The sequence below is a fragment of the Pan paniscus genome, chromosome 9 (assembly GCF_029289425.2).
Source record: "Pan paniscus chromosome 9, NHGRI_mPanPan1-v2.0_pri, whole genome shotgun sequence".
Lineage (NCBI taxonomy): Eukaryota > Metazoa > Chordata > Mammalia > Primates > Hominidae > Pan > Pan paniscus.
The window spans coordinates 62,478,467-62,501,016 of NC_073258.2; the positions used below are offsets into that span (position 1 = coordinate 62,478,467).

The 22,550-nt window shown below is 44.6% G+C and overlaps 1 protein-coding gene across 1 annotated transcript in view; it reads right to left on the reverse strand.

The window, feature by feature from the left end:
• Positions 1-22,550, reverse strand: part of DDB1 (damage specific DNA binding protein 1) — a 33,702-nt gene that overhangs the window by 11,016 nt on the left and 136 nt on the right. The window contains exons 2-19 of the mRNA XM_034932715.3: positions 22,314-22,414; positions 20,947-21,095; positions 19,360-19,476; positions 18,765-18,986; positions 16,179-16,293; positions 15,007-15,104; positions 13,377-13,535; positions 12,406-12,489; positions 11,687-11,803; positions 10,986-11,088; positions 5,915-5,990; positions 5,708-5,816; positions 3,736-3,914; positions 3,475-3,638; positions 3,290-3,397; positions 2,927-3,134; positions 1,430-1,525; positions 1,225-1,336 (exon numbers count right to left, since the gene is read on the reverse strand). Of these exons, the coding sequence (XP_034788606.2) occupies positions 1,225-1,336; positions 1,430-1,525; positions 2,927-3,134; positions 3,290-3,397; positions 3,475-3,638; positions 3,736-3,914; positions 5,708-5,816; positions 5,915-5,990; positions 10,986-11,088; positions 11,687-11,803; positions 12,406-12,489; positions 13,377-13,535; positions 15,007-15,104; positions 16,179-16,293; positions 18,765-18,986; positions 19,360-19,476; positions 20,947-21,095; positions 22,314-22,374 (2,277 nt within the window). The 5' untranslated portion in view covers positions 22,375-22,414. The remainder of the gene's footprint in view (positions 1-1,224; positions 1,337-1,429; positions 1,526-2,926; positions 3,135-3,289; positions 3,398-3,474; positions 3,639-3,735; positions 3,915-5,707; positions 5,817-5,914; positions 5,991-10,985; positions 11,089-11,686; positions 11,804-12,405; positions 12,490-13,376; positions 13,536-15,006; positions 15,105-16,178; positions 16,294-18,764; positions 18,987-19,359; positions 19,477-20,946; positions 21,096-22,313; positions 22,415-22,550) is intronic.

Sequence of the window (22,550 nt, forward strand, 5' to 3'; positions counted from 1 at the left end):
TTCTCAAACACAGAAGAAGTGCTGAGACATTATTGTGAAGGGACCCGTCAGATCGGGACACAAAGGCTGCAGCTAGCCAAGAACTCTGATGGCTGGCAGCTCAAGGAGCCTGAGGAGAGTGTTTCAGAGGAGGCATGTAGTTGAAACATCAATCCCAAACAGTAAAAATCTAAGGGTCATTAAAGACAAAACAGTGATGCTTCAAGTCAATCAAGCACAGCTAAAAAGGAACTCAGGTGACCTAATAAAGGGACAGACTCCACTACCCTCAATGGGAAGAGGAGGGGGGCACTTCAAATAAAAACAGAAGCCATGAAGACTTCAACTCTGGACTACGGAGGGAGGTCCTGTCGCAGACATGTGGAAACATGAAAGGCAGAGAATACATGGAAGAAAATGACCAGCTGGTATCACCACTGAGCCTAGTACGTGTAGCTCCAGACTGTTATCTGCCTCATTCTGCAGATAAGAAAACTGAAGTTTAGGCTTTCCCAAGGTCACACAGCTAGCAATAAACCCGGAAGCCAGGCCAGGCACAGTGGCTCACGCTTGTAATTCCAGCACTTCGGGAGGCCGAGGCAGGCGGATCACAAGGTCAAGAGTTCGAGACCAGGCTGGCCAACACAGTGAAACCCCATCTGTACTAAAAATACAAAAATTAGCCGGGCATGGTGGCACGCGCCTGTAATCCCAACTACTCAGGAGGCTGGGCCAGGAGAATCGCTTGAACCTGGGAGGTAGAGGTTGCAGTGAGCCGAGATCGTGCCACTGCACTCCAGCCTGGACGACAGGGTGAGACTCCGTCTCAATAAAATAAAATAAAATAAAATAAAATAAAATAAAATAAACCCAGTAGGCACTTTTGAAAAGCTGGTTTCTGTCTTAAAAAAAAAAACAAACAAACAAACCTGGAAGCCCGTTCTGTCAGACTCCAAACCCCATGTTCCTCCTCTATTCGACCACTCTACAAAGGACCCAAACTGATGGTGACAGATGCTGCAAGGCCACCAAGTAGGAACTGTTTTTTAAAAATAAACTTTTATAGAAGCCAGCTATGCTCACCTGTTGCCTACAGCTGCTTTCAGGCTACGATGGCAAAGTTGAACAGTCAGTGGTAACTGAGACCACACTGCCTGCAAAGCCGAAAGCCTTCACTACCTGGCCTGTACAGAAAGCTTGCTGGCCCCTGCTCTAAGGTCATCTTTCTTTGTCCACTGCCCTTACCTGGGTGCTAGCGCTGGGCCTCAAGGCTGTCGTGCCCCCACTCGTGTCTTGGACTTCAATGCGGCTGGAGAGGACCCCGAAACACTGGGACACTTCCTGGTAGCAGATCTTCCTGCAGAACAAGTACAGAACAACAGTGTCACTTAGAAAGTCAGAAGCACCCTACACCAACCCCCACTTCCCACTCTCCCACCCTGGGCCTCACCTTGGAGACTCATAGAGGGGAACTGTGCGAATGTGCAGCTTCTGGATCTCATCGATGGTGCCAATGGTGAGGGTGCTATTGTTGGCCAGCGCCAGGCTGGAAAGAAGGGTCTGGGTTTAGACTGAGGAGACTCAAGGAAGGCAAAGATTCTATGAGGCAACTCCACAGAGGAAGAAAAACAAGGCAGGATTACACCAGCTAAATGCTAAACATCACCTGGAGAGACAGACAATTCTGATTCCTGGTCCCATCCACAAGATACTCTTATTTCATTGGTCTGGGTGAGCCTAGGCTGAGATTTTTAACAGCTTTCCATTTAATGATAATGTGCAACCAGTTAAAAAAATCAACGCTCCAGGAATGTGACTTTCAAACTACTGCCTGTGTCAGAGTCGGCTGGAGGGCTTGTCAAAACAGTCTGCTGGGCCCCCTCCCAGAGTTTCTGATTCTGTGAGTCAGGGTGGGGCTTGAGCATCTGCATTTCTTTCTTTTCTTTCCTCTCTCTCTCTCTTTTTTTTTTTTTTGAGACAGAGTCTCAGCTCTGTTATTCAGGCTGGAGTGCAGCGGTGAAATCTAAGCTCACTGCAACCTCCACCTCCCAGTTTCTTTTTTTTTAAGACAGTTTTTTTTTCTTGTCACCAGGCTGGAGCGCAATGGTGGGATCTTGGCTCACTAAAAACTCTGCCTCCTGGGTTCAAGTGATTCTCCTGCCTCAGCCTCCTGAGTAGCTGGGATTACAGGTGCCTGCCACCACACCCGGCTAACTTTTGTATTTTTACTAGAGATGGGGTTTCGCCATGTCGGCCAGACTGGTCTTGAGCTCCTGACCTCCGGTGATCCACCCACCTCAGCCTCCCAAAGAGCTAGGATTACAGGCATGAGCCACTGCACCCAGCAACCTTCCAATTTCAAGGGAATCTCCTGCCTCAGCCTCCCAAGTAGCTGGGATTACAGGCACACACCACCATACCTGGCTAATTTTTGTATTTTTAGTAGAGACAAGGTTTCACCATGTTGGCCAGGCTGGTCTCAAACTCCTGACTTCAAATGATCCTCCTGCCTCGGCCTCCCAAAGTGCCGGGATTACAGGTGTGAGCCACCATGCCCAGCCAGAGAATCTGCATTTCTAACAAGTTCCCAAGTAATGCTGTAGCTGCTGGTTGGGGACACCCTTTGAGAATTCCTGCTCTACAGGGACACAAAATGATCTCTAAATTAGGGATTATGAAACAATCATCTGAATCACCTGATAAGTTTTCTGAAAATACAGATTCCAGAGCTCAACCTCAGACCCACTGAGGATTCCAAAAATCCTGTAGTTTTAAAAAACTTCCCAAGTGTTTCTATTGGGTAGCCAGTTTTGAGAACCTCTGCACTATACTTCCCATCTCAGTTATGATTTTGACACCGGAAAAAGGCTTTGAGGTAAGGGTTTGAGGAAAACATCACGACCCCCTCAATCAATAGCTCTCATTAAATAAGGAAAAAGAGACTCACCTGTCAGGATAGCCATCTGAATTGAGGGGACACATGTAGTTCACTTCCTTGAGGTTGACATTTGAGAAGACCAATTTGTGGTTGCTGCTATAGATGACAGTGGGGCGGTCAGAACAAGCAAAGACGTTGGTGGTAGAAAGAGAACGAAAAGTCCTCAATACGGTGGGCTGGGTGCCCAAAGTCACCTTCTTACGGTCGCTCAACAGACCTACAGAGAGAATGACATCAGGAGAAAGGAAGAAAGAAAACAGGACAAAAAGCTGGCCTGTGAAAGTTCAAAAGCAGAACCCTGGGACTAAGAATTCTGTGTAATTCTAATACTCTATTTTTGAAAGAGTCCCTCACTCAAAATACTACTCTCACCTGTCTCAATGTTGAGCCCAAAGTAGAAAAGCGCTCCATCTCCCAAGGCACAAAGGAGGTAATGGCTACTCTCAAAGGTGGTCATCAGGATGGAGCGAGGAATGATCTCTGTGAGAAAGGGGGACATTATGTTCTTGTTCCACATTTTGACTCTGTCCCAACCCAGGTCCCTAAATGACACATACCTCCACCCAGCATCTCCTTGTGCAGTAGTTCAAAAGAGGGCAACTTCAAGATACGAGCCGAGATGTCCGTCCAGAGGCCAATGGCACAAAGAGGGGACAGTCCATTGCTGTCTCCTAATGGGGTGATGTCCAAGCAAGCCACTTCATGTTCCATCTCTGTGTGGCTGAACAAAGAAGAATATGGCAGAGGAAGGAATCCAAGGATCAAAGAAGTCCTAGAGAAAAGAGGAGGAAAGCGAGCAGACAGAAAAACACACACACCTGATCTGCCGGAGCTCCTGAGGATGGATCTGCAGATAGTAGAGGGCCCTGCCCACAGCCACCACCACCTGGCTGCTATTGCAGGAGGCCACACTGATGTTCTTGGCCTGAGGCTCCTTCCATTCACTGACCAGAGCTTTGGGTTCTTGAGAGACCAACCTCACCGATGCTGAAGTGATCTAGATAAACAGCAGATGAACAAATGTCTCCAAGCATCTGCCAGGGTCCACACAGGAGTGGAAAGGTGGTAAATGCAGCCCTAATAGAGCCCTACGAATAAGCTACATGAGGCTTCTATTTCTTATTCCCCGAAGTCCTGCTAATGATTACAATAGATGTCATTTTTGCATGAATGCCTGAAGGAGGCCAGCTTAAAAGTAGCTTACAGCTTACAAACCTACAGCTGGTGGGGAAAAGGCCTATTTCATTCTAATTGAGACTTACTTGGGTAATACAAACTGCATCCTGTGGGAAGATATGAATAGAGTAAGACCCTGTGACCACCAGTTTTTTGGCTTTTCTTTTTTTTTTTTTTGAGACAGAGTCTCTCTCTGTTGCCCAGGCTGGAGTGCAGTGGTGCAATCTCAGCTCACCACAACCTCCGCCTCCCAGGTTCAAGCCATTCTCCTGCCTCAGCCTCCCAAGTAGCTGCGATTACAGGCGCATGCCACCATGCCTGGCTAACTTTTGTATTTTGAGTAGAGACGGGGTTTCACCATGTTGGCCAGGCTGATCTTGAACTCCTGACCTCATGATCCACCTGCCTCGGCCTCCCAAAGTGCTGGGATTACAGGCGTGAGCCACCATGCTGACTGTGACCACCAGTCTTAGCAGTTTTTCTCAACCCCCAAATCAGACCTCTAAAATATCTAAGTTCTTTACTGTGTATGAGCCATTTAAATTATTTAAAGTTCCTTAGTAAAGATTACAAAATTATATAGAAATATATTGTATAAATTTATCACTGAAATAAAACAGGAAGTACGTTGGTGACACTGTTATCTATTCATTCATCTTACCTAGCACAATTGAGTTTATATATAAGGATGAAAGCTCTTTAATAATAAATAGGTGAGCTGGTGCCAGTCTTCAGGCCAATAGTTAGATAACACTGACAAAGCAATGACTCAGTATCTGGGCACGTCCCACACTTGGTCTGCAAACTGACAGAACTTTCCCTCCGGTTTTACCAATCTACCACTGCCAGGTGGCTAAAAGGAAAACCAGGTGGATAAAAAGACAGAGACAGTTCATTAATCCTTAGGCACTCCAGTGCCCTACCCACCAAAGGCAAGACAGACTCTGGCCACAGAGTGAAGAACAGCTCAGAAGGTAAGGAGAGAGTGCTAAAAGCTGAAGGATGTCAGGGTCACTCCAAACTTCAAAAAATTGCTGAGGGGTGGAAGGGTGTCAGAAATGAGGCTCTCGTGGATAACAATATGCCAGAAGGCTATCTGCCCCCGTATTGCAGATAGATTGAAAGTAAGGATCAGAATAGGGTAAGCTTCGGTTATAATTAATATGTGGAAAGGGCTGCCAAGAGTCATATTGGATGGTAGCATCATGATTTTTTCTTTTTTTGTGCATTTTGGTATTTTCTAATTTTATAAATAAGGATGTATCACTAGTTTAACAAAGGGAAAAAATTTGAGTGTCTCGGAAGATATAATTAGTGCTAAAATAGGATCCGAAACTATATTTTTATGTTTATATATATAATGATCCGAGTCTATAAAAGAAAATGTAAATAAATACACAGACATTTGCAGAAGAAAAATAAAGCTAAAAGGAGCAACTCTAAGGTTAAGAGTTGTGATCTCTGAGTAGTGGATTATCTATAATTTTTTCCCTAGAATTTTTACATTATTTTTGGAGCCATAAAAATTGGTTGTTTTAAAATCCAGTGGTGCTCTGTACTGCATCTAGGTCAATTCAAGTACATGGTAACACCTGCCCCTTTCTCAGTTATCACCTGGATAAGCTGCTGATGAGCCACGTTGCCACAGAAGAAAGTCTGCTGATCATCCACGAAACCCATCAGTTCGGTTTCTTCTACCTCCTCTCCATTTAACATGAGAACTCTGCAGCAGAATGGAGGGCCTGGGTCAGCCTGGGACCAGCTTCCCCACCTCACAACCTTCTCACCAGTACCTACAGCTGGCACTAGACCCATCCTTACCTTGTCTGGCCCACAAAAGAGAGCACCAAAGTGTCATCAGTCTCACGATTAGGCTCAGACCGCAGTGGCCATAATCCTGGAACAAGGACCAAGGATTCAGATGCATAGGACAGACCAACACTTAGCATGCATATCTACGGACAGGGCAGGCCAGGGGCAGTGGCTCATGCCTGTAATCTCAACACTTGGGAAGGCAGAGGCAGGAGGACTGCTTGGGACCAGGAGTTCTAGACCAGCCTGGGCAAAATGGAGAGACCTTGTCCCTGCTAAAAATACAAAAGAACTTGCTAGGTGTGGTGGCACAAAACTATAGTCCCAGCTACATGGGAGGCTGAGGTGGGGGGATTGCTTAAGATTAGGAGAAAGAGGCTGCAGCTATGATCACGTCATTGCACTCCAGCCTGGGTGACACAGCAAGATCCTGTCTCAAAAAAAAAAAAAAAAAAAAAAAAAAGGACATATATATATATATATATATATATATATATATATGGACATGGCAGCCTGACACCACTGGAAGGGCTGTAACATGGAGTCCTGAGCTGGAACCCCCTCTCTGCTCCTTCTTGGTTTTAAGGCTCTAAAAAGTTAAATAGTTTTGTTTTGTTTGTTTGCTTGTTTTTTTTTGAGACGGAGTCTCGCTCTGTCACCAGGCTGGAGTGCAGTGGCCCGATCTCAGCTCACTGCAAGCTCCGCCTCCCGGGTTCACGCCATTCTCCTGCCTCAGCCTCCCGAGTAGCTGGGAAGGCAGGTGCCCGCCACCACACCTGGCTAATTTTTTGTATTTTTAGTAGAGACAGGGTTTCACCGTGTTAGCCAGGACGGTCTCGATCTCCTGACCTCGTGATCCGCCACCTTGGCCTCCCAAAGTGCTGGGATTACAGGCATGAGCCACCACGCCGGGCCAAAAGTTAGATAATTTTAAAGCTGTTTTGAGCCTATTTTAAATTTGGGATTGGATATACATTTCCATGACCCAAAGTCTAAATTTATTTATTTATTTATTTACTTATTTGAGACGGAGTCTTGCTCTGTCACCCAGACTGGGGTGCAATGGCACGATCTCGGCTCACTACAACCTCCGCCTCCTGGGTTCAAGCGATTCTCCTGCCTCAGCCTCCTGAGTAGCTGGGACTACAGGTGCATGTCACCACGCCTGGCTAATTTTTTCTAATTTTAGTAGAGACTGGATTTCACCGTGTTAGCCAGGATGGTCTCGATCTCCTGACCTCATGATCTGCCCACTCGGTCTCCCAAAGTACTGGGATTACAGGTGTGAGCCACTGTACCCAGCCTAAATTTATTTTTTAAAAGTACACAGAAAAGTCTCATTCCCATACCTCCCTCCAACCCATCCCCCAAACAAGTAATCAATAAAGGCATCTTGTTTAGCCTTCTGGTAAAGAGATGGGGTGTGGGACGATCTTGCCACGTTGCTCCAGTCTGGCCTCGATCTCCTGGGCTCAAGTGATCCTCCCACCTCAGCCTCCTGAACAGTAAGGACTACAGGCCCACTACGCAACACTAAGCTTAATTTTTCTTACTTTAAGGAAATAGAGTATTACAAACAGATACAAATATAAAACAGTCTATCATGCACTATTTGGCACCTTGTTCTTTCATTGAACAATATATGCTTGAAGCCCTTATCAGAACACAGTATTTAATTGTGTAAATCATTTATCTATACATTATTATTAAATTATGCAGATTAACAAATCCCTTCTCATTACATTTATTCAGTATTTTGCTATAACATACAATGCCACAAGAAATAAGCTTGTATTTTTATGTCACTTTATACATATACAGGTCAGGTAGAGGCTCAGAACTGGGACTACTAAGTAAATCGCTAACTGCTGTCTTTGATATTGCCCAATTCCCTTCTATAGAGGATGCACAAGCATGTTTATTTTCTCACAGCCCGACCAACATAATGTGTGGTCAAACTTCTGGATTTTGGTCAACTAGTAGAGTACTGCTGTTTGGTGTTAATGTGCAGTTCTCAGGACTGTTGCCTGTCCATTCATGTCCTTTGCTAGTTTGGGGACAGAAAATTTAGTGATCTTTCTATAAATGTGTTATAAATTAGGAAGACTGGGCCTTTTGTCTATAAGATGAACTACAGAATATTTTTATCTGGTTTGTCATTTCTTCTGACTTACCTAATAGTGTTTTGTTTTGCTTTTGCTATGAAGTGTTTTATTTTTATATAGTTGGAATTTATCAATCTTTCTTTTTGGCTTCTGTACTTTGAGTCATAGTTATGGCTTCATTTTTTACATTAAGTTTTTCATCCATTTAGATTCTAGCCAAGTGTACATTTGGCAGGCACTATGAACCCAAACTTGTCTTTTCCCAAATGACTATCAATTATCCCAAAAACACCATTTATTAGGTCCCAACTTTAGGCTAGGCTCAGTGGCTCATGCCTGTGATTACAGCACTTCAGAAGGCCAAGGCGGGAGGACCGCTTGAGCCTAGGAGTTTGAGACCAGCCTGGGCAACATAGGGAGACCCTGTCTCTACCAAACACAAACAAAATTAGCCAGGCGTGGTGGCGCATGGTTGGAGTCCCAGCTACTGGGAGGCTGACATAGGGAAGATCTCTTGAGCCCAGGAGACTGAGGCTATGGTAAGCCGTGATCATGCCACTGTACCCCAGCCTGGGTGACAGAGTGAGACCCTATCTCAAAAAATGAATACAAATAAAAATTTAAAAAGTCCCAACTTTATTCACTGAACTGAGAAGCCACCACTATCATACACTGAATTTCCACATGTAATTATGTCATTTCTGGACTTCTGAATCTGCCCATTAGACTCTGCCTATTCATCAGCAATACTACACTTCTAATTATAGAGGCTTAACAGTATGCTTCAGTATCTGGTAGGGCTAACATGTCTCACTGCTTTCTTTTTTTTTTTTTTTTGAGATGGAGTCCTACTGTGATGCCAGGCTGGAGTGCAGTGGCACGATCTCGGCTCACTGCAACCTCCGCCTCCTGGGTTCAAGTGATTCCCCTGCCTCAGCCTCCCGAGTAGCTGGGACTACAGGCACGCGCCACCACCCCCGGCTAATTTTTTGTATTTTAGTAGAGATGGGGTTTCACCATGCTGGCCAGGATGATCTCGATCTCCTGACCTTGTGATCTGCCCGCCTCGGCCTCCCAAAGTGCTGGGATTACAGGCATGAGGCATTGCGCCCGGCCTCTCATTGCTCTTTTTAAAGTTTTCCTGGTTATGCCTGCTTCTTCCTTTTTCCATTTGGACTTGTCTAAGTCAAGGAAAAATTGTATACATATTCAGGTACATTAAATATAAAGAGAGAACAGCTTTATAATACTGATTTGCAGTACTTGGTGTGTCTTTTTCGTTTGATCAACTTGTTGTTTTCCTCCTTCAGGAGTATCTTTAAGTTTTCCTTGTATAGGTTTTGCACAATTTTGTTAAATGTACTCCTTGGTACTTTATCATTTTCTTGTTATGGTAAATTGCCCCCTTTCCTCTACTATGCTTTCTAATTGACTGTGTTTACATGAAAGCTATTAATTTCAGTACATTACTTTTACATCCTGCTATCTTAGTGAATTTGTATTGTCTATAGTAGTTTTTTAGTTGATTATCTTGGGTTTGTAGTTACATGATCTCTTCCTTTGCAATTTCATATACTTCTATTTCTTTTTTTTTTTTTTTTTTTTGAGATGGAGTCTCACTATGTGGCCCAGGCTATAGTGCAGTGGGGCAGTCTCAGCTCACTGCAACCTCCGCCTCCCAGGTTCAAGTGCCTCTCCCGTCTCAGCCTCCCGAGTAGCTGGGATTACAGGCACCCACACCATGCCTGGCTAATTTTTTGTATTTTTAGTAGAGACAGGGTTTCACCATGTTGGCCAGGCTGGTCTCGAACTCCTGAAATCAAGTGATCCGCCCGCCTCAGCCTCCCAAAGTGCTGGGATTACAGGTGTCAGGCAACATGCCTGGCCATACTTCTATTTCTTTATTCACCTTTTCCCATACTTTTTTTTTCATATTCTGAATTACTCCTGTTTTTAAATTGAGATGGGATCCTGCTATGTTGCCCAGGCTGGTCTCAAACTCCTGGACTCAAGCAATCCTCCTGCCTCAGCCTCCCAAGTGGCTGGGACTACAGGCACACGCCACTGCACCTACCTTCAGAATTACTCTTTTAAAGATGTGCCTCCTATATACAACTTTAAGGTGGTTTTGTTTTATGATTTAATCTGATTATGCTGTCCTCAAACAGGACATTTACATTTACTGACATGACAGCTATGTTCCATATCAATTCTGTCATACGGTTTTAGGTTACGCTTATACATTCTAAATGTCTTTCACTGTGTAGCCTCTCTTTTTTTTTTTTTTTTTGGTGAGACAAGGTCTCATTGTCGCCCAAACTAGAGTGCAGTGGCACAATCATGGCTCTCTACAGCCTCAACCTCCTGGGCTCAAGTGATCTTCCACCTAGGCTAGAACCAAGTAACTGCAACCACAGGCATGCACCATCACCCCTGGCTAATTTTTAATTTTTTTTATAGAGATGAGGTCTACATTGCCTAGGCTGGTCTCAAACTCCTGGGCTTAAGCAATCCTTCCACCTTGGCCTCCCAAAGTGCTGTAATGACAGGCATGAACCACGCCACCTCGCCTAGCCTCTGATCTTTTTTTTATTAAAATTCTCCTGGAATTTAGGAAGATTTATATTTTTTATCTAGAAACCACATTTATACTTATATCTTCATAAAATATCCTCAGTCTCTCCTTTCTTTATGAATTCTATCAGTTGCCTCATATAAACATTAATTTTAATTTATAATCTTTTAATCCCCTAGTCCTCTATTCCACTACCAATTTTGATCAGTAGTATTTTTTTTTTTTTCTAAAGTTTACTTTTATACTTTCAGATATGTTTAAGCTTCTGATCTGTTGTTACGACTTTCACTCTTCACTTGATCTGCTTTCCTCTGGCTCCCACCAAAACGCCTTCACAACATGTAACAAGGCCAAAGTCCCTCATGTAAGATCTGCATCCTATGTCCACCAAAAAAGCTACCTTTGATGCCTGGTAAGTCAATGCTGGCATGCTCGTGGATTCCAATTCCATTCCGGATGATCCGCAAAGAACCTTCCTTGAAAGCCCCAGAGCAAGTGACCAGCTGCAAGCAGAGAAAACGTTTCTAAAGAACCCCCTCAAGATACTGGGCCAGTCATACTGATGCCCAGAAAGTAAACACGGTATACCTAAATCCAAGAACCTTTATTGTGGGGCTAGGTTTGAGGATGCAGACTTGGCAGAGGTTGATTTCCAAAGTCTTTCAAATTTACAGAGCAGACAGGACATCCTAGTCCAGGAAGCAAAAAGCTTCTACCGCTGCTCCTAGCAAGCTTGCTTAGATCGCTGGGACCTAGTTTACTAGAATGAGCACAGGATCTGTTAGATACACCTGCCACTTATTAAGTTAGGTGACTTTGGAAAAAGTTACTTAATCTTTCTCAGCCCTAATTTTCCTCACTTCTGAGATGGCCAAATATCCCTATCTAGGGTACTTGTGTAATTAGAGATAATGTATATAAAGTGCCTGGCAGACCAAGATAGGCACTCAATAAACAGTAGTTATCCTTATATCACTGGGATTCATGAGGGGGCTCTTAAAAGTATTTTCAGTGCACCCTCCCCATTCTAGATAAGCATAGCTAGGAGGACACAGTTTGAGTGGGCATATACCAACTATCCACTTTCAGAATGGCCCTTACCTGCCCCTGCCCCTGCCTCTCCAGGTCCACCACGCACATATCGACAATGGGTCCTAAGTTGGTAAAGGTTTCCATGGCCACTACATAGGAGCCTTGTTCATTACTGTCAACGTTGAGCTAAGAAGAAAGAACAATGTTATGTTAGTCCTAGAACACCCTAAGAGACCCACCCAAAAGAGATGGTTATTGTCCAAAAGAAACTCTCAATAACTAGTTTCTAGATCTGCCATTCTCATGTTCCAAGGGATGATTCCAGAAGGGGACTATTGACGAAAGAATATGGTTGTCCCACAGGTGACCCATTAATCAGCCAAGGATTGCTGACCTAGATAGAGTCCATGGATGGATTTCAGAGAAGTAGTGAATGTTTGAAAATTAATGTAAAATGTTTGCATGCATTTTTCTGCAGAGAAGGTCCGAAGTTTTCATATTCTAGAAGAAATCCATTACATTAAACTATGACCTATTTGAAGGTAGGAGCTGGGTCTTGTTCATCAATGTATCCACAGCACCTAGCACCTTGCCTGGCAAATTTGCTGAATGAACCACAAAGGCAAAGAGCTAGTCAGGGGTAGGATGTTAAATTAACCAAGTAGAAAGCTGGATAGTAGGGATGAGGATAAAATGGAGAGATTCTGAGAGGTGCCAAACATAGGAGAAATTTGATGAAGAAACAGTGAGTACAGCAAAAAAGAAACCAGAAACAAGTGTCTTCTCACCTTCACAAGCTGGGAGTCACCCAGGCGAGACCCGACAAACACAACACCATTATCAAGGTATGTCAAGCACTCAGCAATAGAGGTCTGGAAGAAAGTCAGCAATGTGAAAGAAATGAGAATGGACCCTACGTGGGATCCAAATACTACCCACATCTCAGACATCTGCTGAGAAAACTCCCAACTGCAGCCATAATTCAGAACAGTTCTGTTTCAAATTCCCAGGTCACACTAAGCAAATGTTTCTAAATCTCTGAAGTTTTTGATTCTTCATCTATTGCATCCCTACACTCAGAAAAATCTATAATTTGTCTTGCATATTCCTGCTCCAAAAGATACTGCCTAAGTATTAATATTAAACTTTTTGGGAGCCTCCTCCCAGAACTGAAATCAGCAATAATCTTTTTTTTTTTTTCTTTTTTTGAGACAGGGTCTCACTGTCACCCAGGCTGGAGTGCAGTGGTACCACCATGGCTCACTGACTGCAACCTCGACCTCCCCAGGCTAAGGTGATCCTCCCACCTCAGCCTCCCGAGTAGCTGGGACTACAGGCACACACCACCATACCCACCTAATTTTTGTACTTTTTGTAGAGATGGGGTTTTGCCATATTGCCCAGGCTAATCTCAAACTCCTGGGGCTCACACAATCTGCCTGACTCGGTCTCCCAAAGTGCTGGGATCACAGGTGTGAGCCACTGAAACCAGCTAGATTGATCTTTAATTCCAGATTATATCCTTTTCTGTTTCCCTTTCTTTTCCTTTTCTCACAGGCTGCTTGGATAGATTATCACAGGATCCTGTGAGATGCTCCAATACCTAACTCATTCAACAGTCAACTTCCACAGCAGGAACAACAGTTTGTTGTTAGGTGTTAAGTAACATAATTCCCAGAGTTGAGGTGTGGGACCACACATTTGGTGTCTTTAGGAACCTAAAAGAACATTGTAGAGGAACAGGGAGAACAAGTTCTACCTCTCCAAGGAGTTCTACACGGAGATCCTTGAGAGTGACGGTGCCATCCATCTGTTCCTCCTTCTCCAAAAGCAGCATGAAGAGCCGGCCTTCCATGTCTCCCAGCAGGTATCTTGAGCCATTAGGGTCCACTCGATTGTGGCACACAATCGTGCTTTGCTGCCAATTGGAAGGAAACAGTCATTAGAGATTCAGCATCTTCTACACCAGAAAACAAACCCTACTGGACCACTCCCTTTACCAAACCCAGCCATTTTACCAGCAGACAAATCGCTCAGATAACATTACATGAAAATGAGGATAGATCCTATTGCCCATTAATAGAAAATGGGGAGCTTTTTTATTTTGAAGATAATTTTCTGAGGCGCTCCATCAATATATCTTATATGTTTACTGATATGTCGTCATTCTGCAGGAAAATAGAAATACACAGAATAGGAAGCTGCTGCCAAAATCTACTGAACTATGCATGCTACTACAAATGTTGTTATTTATTCTTAATACCACTAATTACCCCCTACCACTGTGGCAATGCTACCACAGATTTTGTTCTTTTTTTTAAAGACAGGGTCTTTCTATGTCACCCAGGCTAAAGTACGGTGGCTATTCACAGGCATGATCACAGTGCACTGTAGCCTTAAACTCCTGGACTCAAGCCATCCTCCCAAGTGGCTAGGACTACAGGAACTTGCCACTGTAGCCAGCTAGATTTTGTTCTTTTTTCTCAAAAAGAAAGTAAAATGAAACTTTTAAGGCTTAATTTTTACAACTTGATATTCTAAGTCCTTGACATTTTTGACTTTTTTAGCCTTTATAATTTATCAATATATTACTTTATATGACTTGAGCCCTGAAAACATTACATGCAATAGAAATTGCCAAAATTACGGCCGGGCACAGTGGCTCATGCCTGTAATCCCGGCACTTTGGGAGGCTGAGGCGGATGGATCACCTGAGGTCGGGAGTTCGAGACCAGCCTGACCAACATGGAGAAACCCCATCTCTACTAAAAATACAAAATTAGCCGGGCGTGATGGCACATGCCTGTAATCCCAGCTACTAAGGAGGCTGAGGCAGGAGAATCGCCTGAACCTGGGAGGCGGAGGTTGCAGTGAGCTGAGATCGTGCCACTGCACTCCAGCCTGGGCAACAAGAGCAAAACTCCGTCTCAAAAAAAAAAGAAACTGCCAAAATTTTCCCCTCTTAAAGTTGCCCCATGTGGTAGTTCATGCCTGTAATCCTAGCTACTCGGGAGGTTGAGACAGGAGGATCACTTGAGCCCAGGAGTTCAAGGCTACAGTGAGCTACGATCATGCCACTGCATTCTAGCTCTCCAGCCTGAGCGACAGAGTAAGACCCTGTCTCTTTGACAAAAAAAGTTGCCCCAGTCAATGAAAAGGGGAAGCCTATTTTGATTATCATTTATCTAAGTTAGCAAGCAAGTTCTCTGTAAGCAAATCCAGGCTAATCTCTCTCTGTATTCCCAATGGCCAACGCAATATCTTATATACATAGTAAATTGTGTAACAGGCATCTGTGAATCTCCTTTTGACAAATAAGAGAAAGGGAGGAGCAAGGTGAGGACAAGGAAAGAAAAGATTAAAGGAAAAAAAGGTAGGACTGCGCTCACCTTGATGATAGGAGGGGCAATAGCCAGGTATTTGTCACCATTGTGATAGGTGATTGACTCCTGTCCAATGATGATGGCCCCCCCAAAGGGCTCTGGGACTGCAAGAAAGACAGCAAAATTAGAATGCTCAGCACTCTGGGTCTGCCAAACCAGGACTGGCAAGAGTACAGGTCTAGTTAGCCCCAAGGCAAACTTTAAGATCATCATTATTTTAAAAAGGACATCAAAGCCCAGGGAACATGATAGCCTTTACGAGACTCTTAGAATTTGTTAACTGGCCATTATCTAATCCTGGTAGTATTTTTACTGCCACTCTTCTGGTGTTCGACTATTCCTATGGGTGGGGAGTCTTCTCCGTGTTCTTCCCCATGCATTTTCCCCCATTTTTCTTCTCAACTTCTAATCCTTTCCAAGTAAAAGCTTTTACTTTTTTTTCCTGGTTTCCACTCTTGTTCCTTAGCTTAACCTCCCCCCATTATCAGGGCTACCACTGAGAAGAGCCAATTTTCTCTTAAGAGTTTTAAAACTTCCCTACTGAGTGAGACAAACATAATGTAGGGGCAGACTTAGGACAAGGAGTGAAGAGGCCTGGATTCTAGCCCAGACTTTGTCAATCATGGACAGGCATGGGCAGGTCCCTCTGGCCCTGTTTCTTCATCTATGAGGTAAAGAAATCAGATAAGCTCTATTGCTCCCTTTCAGTTTTTTGTTGTTGTTTTTTTTTTTTTTTTAAAGAGATGGGGTCTCATTATGCTGCCCAGGCTGAACTCAAACTCCTAGGCTCAAGTGAACCTCCCACCTCAGCCTCTTGAGTAGCTGGGACTATAGATCCTGGCTTCCTTTCAGTTTTAAATGTTATGCCCAGCAATAAAATAATGAGACTCATTTCCATATGCCACTGTGCAAATCAATCTCAATGTTTTATAGTCAATCCCTCCACCCAAGTAAAAGACAAGTTATACTTTTGGGGGGAGAAGTGAAAAACAGAAAATCTCAAAGACAGAAAAAAACAAAGCACATTAGAGAAAGAAAACATAAAGGAGTGGTAAACAATGCACACCTTCAATAATACTGAGCGCCAAAACGAAGGGCAGAGAAGGTGAGGGAGCGAACAAGAACAGGGAACTAGCCTAGACCCAGGTGGAGGCACATTTCCTAAACCCCCAACCAACCTGCGATCACCATGGAAGCTTCAGCTTCGACATTTTCCTGTTTCCAAGGGCCCTTATTGAATTCCTTTTCTCGGAGAGACACCTCATAGGTTTTTACGTGCCGCCCCTGAGGGTCCTGGGGGGGAAAGGTAAAATGGTTAGCCCTTAGGAAGGGTGAGCCTTGGGCTAGAAAGAGGTGCTGTAAGGGATAAGCCACCACTACCCAGCATCTGACAGTCCTGTCATGTCAGCCCTCCCACCCTTATCCATCAGTATACTGACAATCACCAGCTGAGCCTGGGATGAATTCCTAGGTAGACTGCAGCATCTGAGATCTACCATTCTTAACAATTCAACCAACCAAGAAAGGTTTAAAGTATTAGAAAAATGAACTTGTCACACTGCACTAGGTACTATAAGAGATACTGTGTGCCAGGCACAGTGGCTCACGCCTGTAATCCCAGAACTTTGGAAGGCTGAGGTGGGCAGATCACCTGAGGTCAGGAATTCAAGACCAGCCTAGCCAACACGGCAAAACCCCGTCCCTGCTAAAAATACAAAAATTAGCCGGCATGGTGGCGCATGCCTACAGTCCCAGCTACTCGGGAGGCTGAGGCAGGAGAATCACTTGAACCCAGGAGGCGAAGGTTGAGCTCCAGCCTGGGCGACCGAGCAAGACTCCATCTCAGAAAAAAAAAAAAAAAAGAGATACGGTGTGTGTGCCTGTGTGTGTTCCTTAGCCTCGAGAAACTTACAAAATAGCTAAGTGAAACACGCACTGATAAGCTACACCTATGAGATTTTTTTTAAATTGATACAATTCTTAAAAGCATTCTGATGGAATAATGGTAGAGAGAACACAATTGATTGCTCCGCTAAAGTTGTCAAAACTTTCAGTCCTGCCATTGTCAACATCATCTTCCCCTCCTTTTTCTGAATTATGACTCATGTCAGTCCTGGGGCTGCCAAGGTCACCTTTAAGATGCTAAAAAGCAGGGACTGGAAGAAAGCTACACTCAGCCAGTGGAAGATAGCTTCAACAAAGAAGTTATGGAAGGAATTCAGCAATGTGTTTCAGGGCAGGGATCACATCTTAGTCACTGTTACAGCTCCTGAAGCATGAATACCTTTCACATAGCATTAAGTACCTAAATATTTGTCAAATTGAATTTTTGGCATAAAACAGAAGATAGTAATTTTTGGCTGATGAAAACATTTTCCCATCAATGAGTAGGGTTATGACACAACTTCGCAAAAAGTTCAAGTGTGGATTTGGGCCTCTGAGACACACATGCAGAAATGAAGATCTGATCACAACTGGCAGCCCTGAAGCTTAGAACAACCAGCCTTGAATAATCAACAACATCAAAGTTTTAATGACCTAATATTACAAAACTAAAGAACATAGAGAAATTCTAAGTTTTTATTTTAACTCATACTTAGTAAGATCAAACAAAATCTCCTGGTTTCAACCTTATTCAATTGGGTCTTATTCCAATAGCTTCAGAACTACAGTAACACTAAGAAATATATAAAAATATATCAGCACCTCCAATATATAACAAGGCTATCAAACTGTTTATGTGCCAACACACTCTATGTGGAACTGGACTATCATTTCCTTCCATCACTTATTCAGCCACATGCAAATGAAATGATCTTATGCTGCATGGCCCTTTGTTAAAGGGCTGAGATTTTACCAAGATACTGGCATGTTAGTCTGGTGCTCTACCACCCCACCCCCGCTTAACAGATCTGGACCAGAGAACAGCTGCCCAGGATCAGCTTTGCTACAGTTTTAGGCAGACTAAAATAGAAGTTAAGAGCCAGCAAGTTGCCGAGCACGGTGGCTCACGTCTGAAATCTCAGCACTTTGGGAGGCCGAGGCGGGCGGATCATGAGGTCATGAGTTTGAGACCATTCTGGCCAACATGGTGAAACCACGTCTCTACTAAAAATACAAAAATTAGCTGGGCGTGGTGGCATGCACCTGTAATTCCAGCTACTCAGGAGGCTGAGGCAGGAGAATCGCTTGAACCAGGAGGCGGAGGTTGCAGTGAGCCAAGATCAGGCCATCGCACTCCGGCCTGGGCAACAGAGTGAGACTCTGTCTCAAAAAAAATAATAAAATAAAATTAAAATAAGCCAGCAAGTCACCAGTAAGTGATTACTGGACAAAATGTAAACCTCTTCTTAAAAAACACATATAAGGCATCACCAAGACAATTTCTCTTTGCTTAATATAAAGGCAAGATCTAGATAATTTCTTGACAACTAAGTTTTAATAATCCCCTAGCACTCCAGTAAGAGAATCAAAGTATAAACTGGGTCATCCTATGAAATCTCCCAAGGCCCACAACCAGAGTGTAATCTCAGGATTAAAACCTGCTACAAGCCCCAGAGAGCTTGTTGCCTCCACAATAAGTACTACTGCACTCAAGAAGCAACGAAAGTCTGACCCATATTAATTGTGTTGTTCAAAACATTTCAGGACAAACACATTAAACACTTCTCTCTACCCTACCAAACCCAGACACGCCAGTTAGCAAAAACAACTCCTATCACATCAACCTCACAGTTTCTCCCTCCCTCTTCCTGATCCAGTACCTGGTAGACAAAGCAAATAGTGGGTGCTTGGCAACCATATAGGAACTTGACATCAATGACATGCAGCTCCTCCAGGCGGATGTTGAAGGCCTTGAGTTCTTTATTATCGCGATCTAGTGGAATAACCTTGAAAAGGCCATCATAGAGACGCAGGCCAATCATCCGGCACTCAGGGTCAATGATGCCAATAATGCCGGTCTCTGAGGGGCGGCCAATGCGGTCCTGAGAAACAAAATCGGGATTAGGGAAGAACCTCAACATCCACAGAGCAACAGAGGACACTGGGCACCACTTGTGCAGAAAAATTTTAGGAGAGGTAGTAAAACTAATGGATCTATTTGATAGGCCAAATAGTTGGAGCCCCAATGTCAGTGCATGCCTTTTTCATGAAACACTGAATCTCAATGAATTATTACCCTGTCCCTTGGGCCTTGAGTGAACTACAGGAGTCCTTTCTCCAAAAAGCTCAAACCCATAGTGTCTTCTCCTTATTTCTCTGATCGAATAGAGAGCTGCCCCCAGCACTTTAATTTTTTCCATGAATCATGACAGCCCTACCTAGAAAACTTTCATTGGCCTAAAGCAGCCACCTCACCTGGACATTGCCATGGGCCCGTGTAATGATGTCAATGCTCTCGCCACTCTGTTTATACTCCAGGATGCAGGCATTGTACTTCGCTGTCAAGATAAACAGCAGGTCCTTGCTCTCCCCCTGGAAACCAATATTATGCTATCAAAAGAGGTTCTTTTTAAAACAGGAACAACCTGTGCAGTCTTTAAGCACACCAAATTCTTTAAGAATTTTCCAAATTCTTCTCTCCCTAAAGAGAAAATACATGGTGAGCTTGTAACCCACACTAGGTACACATACACCCTAAGGGCATGTACAAAAAGCCAGAACTGAAGCTGGTAAACATCTAGTTCTCACTTTCATGATTCTCCATCTCTCTGTTCTACATACAAAGTCTTCATCTATTTCAATCTCAAGCTAATCTCAATCATCCCATTCAAATTCTGAAAGATGAATGTAATGCCTCCTCCACTCCTCCCCAAGTATTTGAAGAAAGAGAAAAAAAATGTGGGAATAACAACGGAAGCTAAAATGGATCAACAAAGTCCTACTTATTTAACACAGACTCTGAAAAATTACTGTTTTGTTCAAAGGGTTATAATTAAAATTTTGAACCCACTGCTTTCTTGCCAGATTCAGTTAAGACAACATAAAGCAATGTGGTGGTGATTTGGATGAAAACATTTGCGCTAAAATAATGAAAATACTGATGGTAATTGTTTTTTTTTGTTTGGTGCTTTTTTTTTTTGGAGATGGAGTCTTCGCTCTGTCACCGTGCAATGGGCGCCATCTCCACTCACTGCAACCTCCGCCTCCTGAGTTCAAGCAATTCTTGTGCCTCAGCCTGCCAAGTAGCTGGGATTACAGGCACTTGCCACCACACCCGGCTAACTTTTGTATTTTTAGTAGAGATGGGGTTTCACCATGTTGGCCAGGCTGGTCTCGAACTCCTGACCTCGGGTGATCCACCCACCTCGGCCTCCCAAAGTGCTGGGGTTACAGGCGTGAGCCACCATGCCCGGCCTGGTAATTGTTAACATAACTGTAAATGCTTGCTATATGATAGGCCCTATGTTACTGAATCATTTCATCGTCACAACCACCCAGGGGATTTGATCTGAAAGGTGCCTTAAGTGGCACCTAAAGTCAGAATTAACAAGAAATGAAGCCAGGACTGCCCCACTCTGTAGCCTATCCTCTGAAACAAACTGCTTTAATTTCTCCCTTCTAAAGAAGTCAACTTCATAAATGTTTCCCTAATGAATCTCTCCTTTTACTTCTAGAAAGCTTGGTCAAGAGTACATACTGAAATTTGCCATCCAAAGAGAGAAAAAAGAGAAGAGTTTTTCTCCTAAAGCATATTCCACCCATCCCAAGAATTCGCAAAACAACCTAACACAGCCCAAGCACGGTGGCATGCCTACAATCCCCCAGCTACTCTACTCCAGAGGCTAAAGTGGAGGGATTGCTTGAGCTCAGGAGTTCAAGACATCCTGGGCAACACTGCGAGACCCCCGTCTCAAAGAAAATAAATAAACAAACAAAAATAACATAAAACAACCTACGACCAACAGTTCCCCCTCCACTGCTTGTCCCAACTGCAACACTTACCTTGGGCCTGAAAAGCTCCATGACCGCAATCTTCCCATACATGCCCACCTCTTTGACGGGCCGAAGCCCCTCGGCGGTGACCACATAGATCTCTAATCTCGTGTTTTTGGCAATCAACAGGTTTAAGTCTTCGGCCGAAGTAAAGTGTCCTGAAAGAACAGACCCTCTAACTTTTGAACTCAGGGGAAGGGCCTCCCATCCCTTCAAAATAATCCTATCACTTATGTCTAAATACCTCCAGAATTCTCATTTACTTCACATACTTCTCCAACTCCCTCCAGCTACTCCCCTTCTTGCCAAATCCGGCACCTCAAAGAGTCTCAGTTCATGCATTCAACAAAGCTACCTCCCTAATCAGACTAAGAAAACTGGACTGGACCTAAGAGCCGTGTGTCCTCCAAATGACAATGACTGCGTAATCCCTTCTCATGCCTCTTGCCCCTCAAATTTTACTCTATTACAGTTACAGTGGCAGGCTCTAATTGAGAATGCCGGAGAAAGTGTTCACTTCTTCCAGTCTTCATCTAAAGTCTCACAAAACTTTTATCTGACAGACCAAGTCAAATGAAGAAAAGTCCCAGAGCTTTATATGAAAACACTGTTTTGTCCACACCCCCTGCCCTCCTGGCAGTCTACCAATACCTCCATCCACACTCAGCTACCTCCAACTCTGAACAACAGTTTTGTTTTGGAATCATGATTAGGGTGTATATAAACATGCAAGCTTGGGGTCTGCATATTCAGCTGAGAATGTGGGTTAAGATGACTCTTCCCGGGTTCTGAACATCGGTGTCCTTAACAATCCAAGCGCATCGTCAACAAGGCAAACCCAGCACTGGGCCAGGCAAACCAAACCCTCTTCTCCAGCAGGGCCCTCATGTAAACAACAGCCCCAGGCAAAGGGGTTAACCTGAAGAGGGCTCCTCTCCCTCTGTGGGATAATGCGGGCATTCCTCACATCCCTCCACCTCCTGGGCCCCCCAGACTTCCCCACAGGAAAATCTTGACCCCGAAGTCGTCACTACCACCTCCCCTTTTCCTGGCCACAGAAAGCCAATCTCCGGGCCCAAACGACACCGCACAACCAACTCACACTCCTCTGTCTCACTGGGCCCGCCCTGTTCTCGAGGCCGAATGACCTCCCCAGGACGAAAGGGGACCCTCGAGAGCGGCTTCCAACCCCCAAAAAGCGCGTACAGGGACGACTCTTTCGAGGTCGCGGTGCTGGGGGAGGTTCCTCGGCCGCCAGCGCCTTCCATTCGCCGGGCCCACTCCTGCCCGGCCGCCCCCGGGGCCGCGGGCCTCCCTAGGCCGCGGCTCCCCCCAACTCCCTCACTCGCCGGGGTCTCCGGCCCCGGCAGCCTCACCGGTCACGCAGCCGTTCACGGCGGTGGGCTTCTGGGCCGTTACCACGTAGTTGTACGACATGTCGAGGCTTGGAGCGGCCCGTCGGGACTCGAGCGCGACACTAGAGAGAGGGACACAAGCGAAAAGACAGGTGGCCCCCAACAGCGCGCAGCGAACTCCACTGCCGCTGCCTCCGCCCCAGAGACACGTTGCAGGCCAGAGCGGCCGGGGCGCGGGGCATCACGGGACGGCCTCAC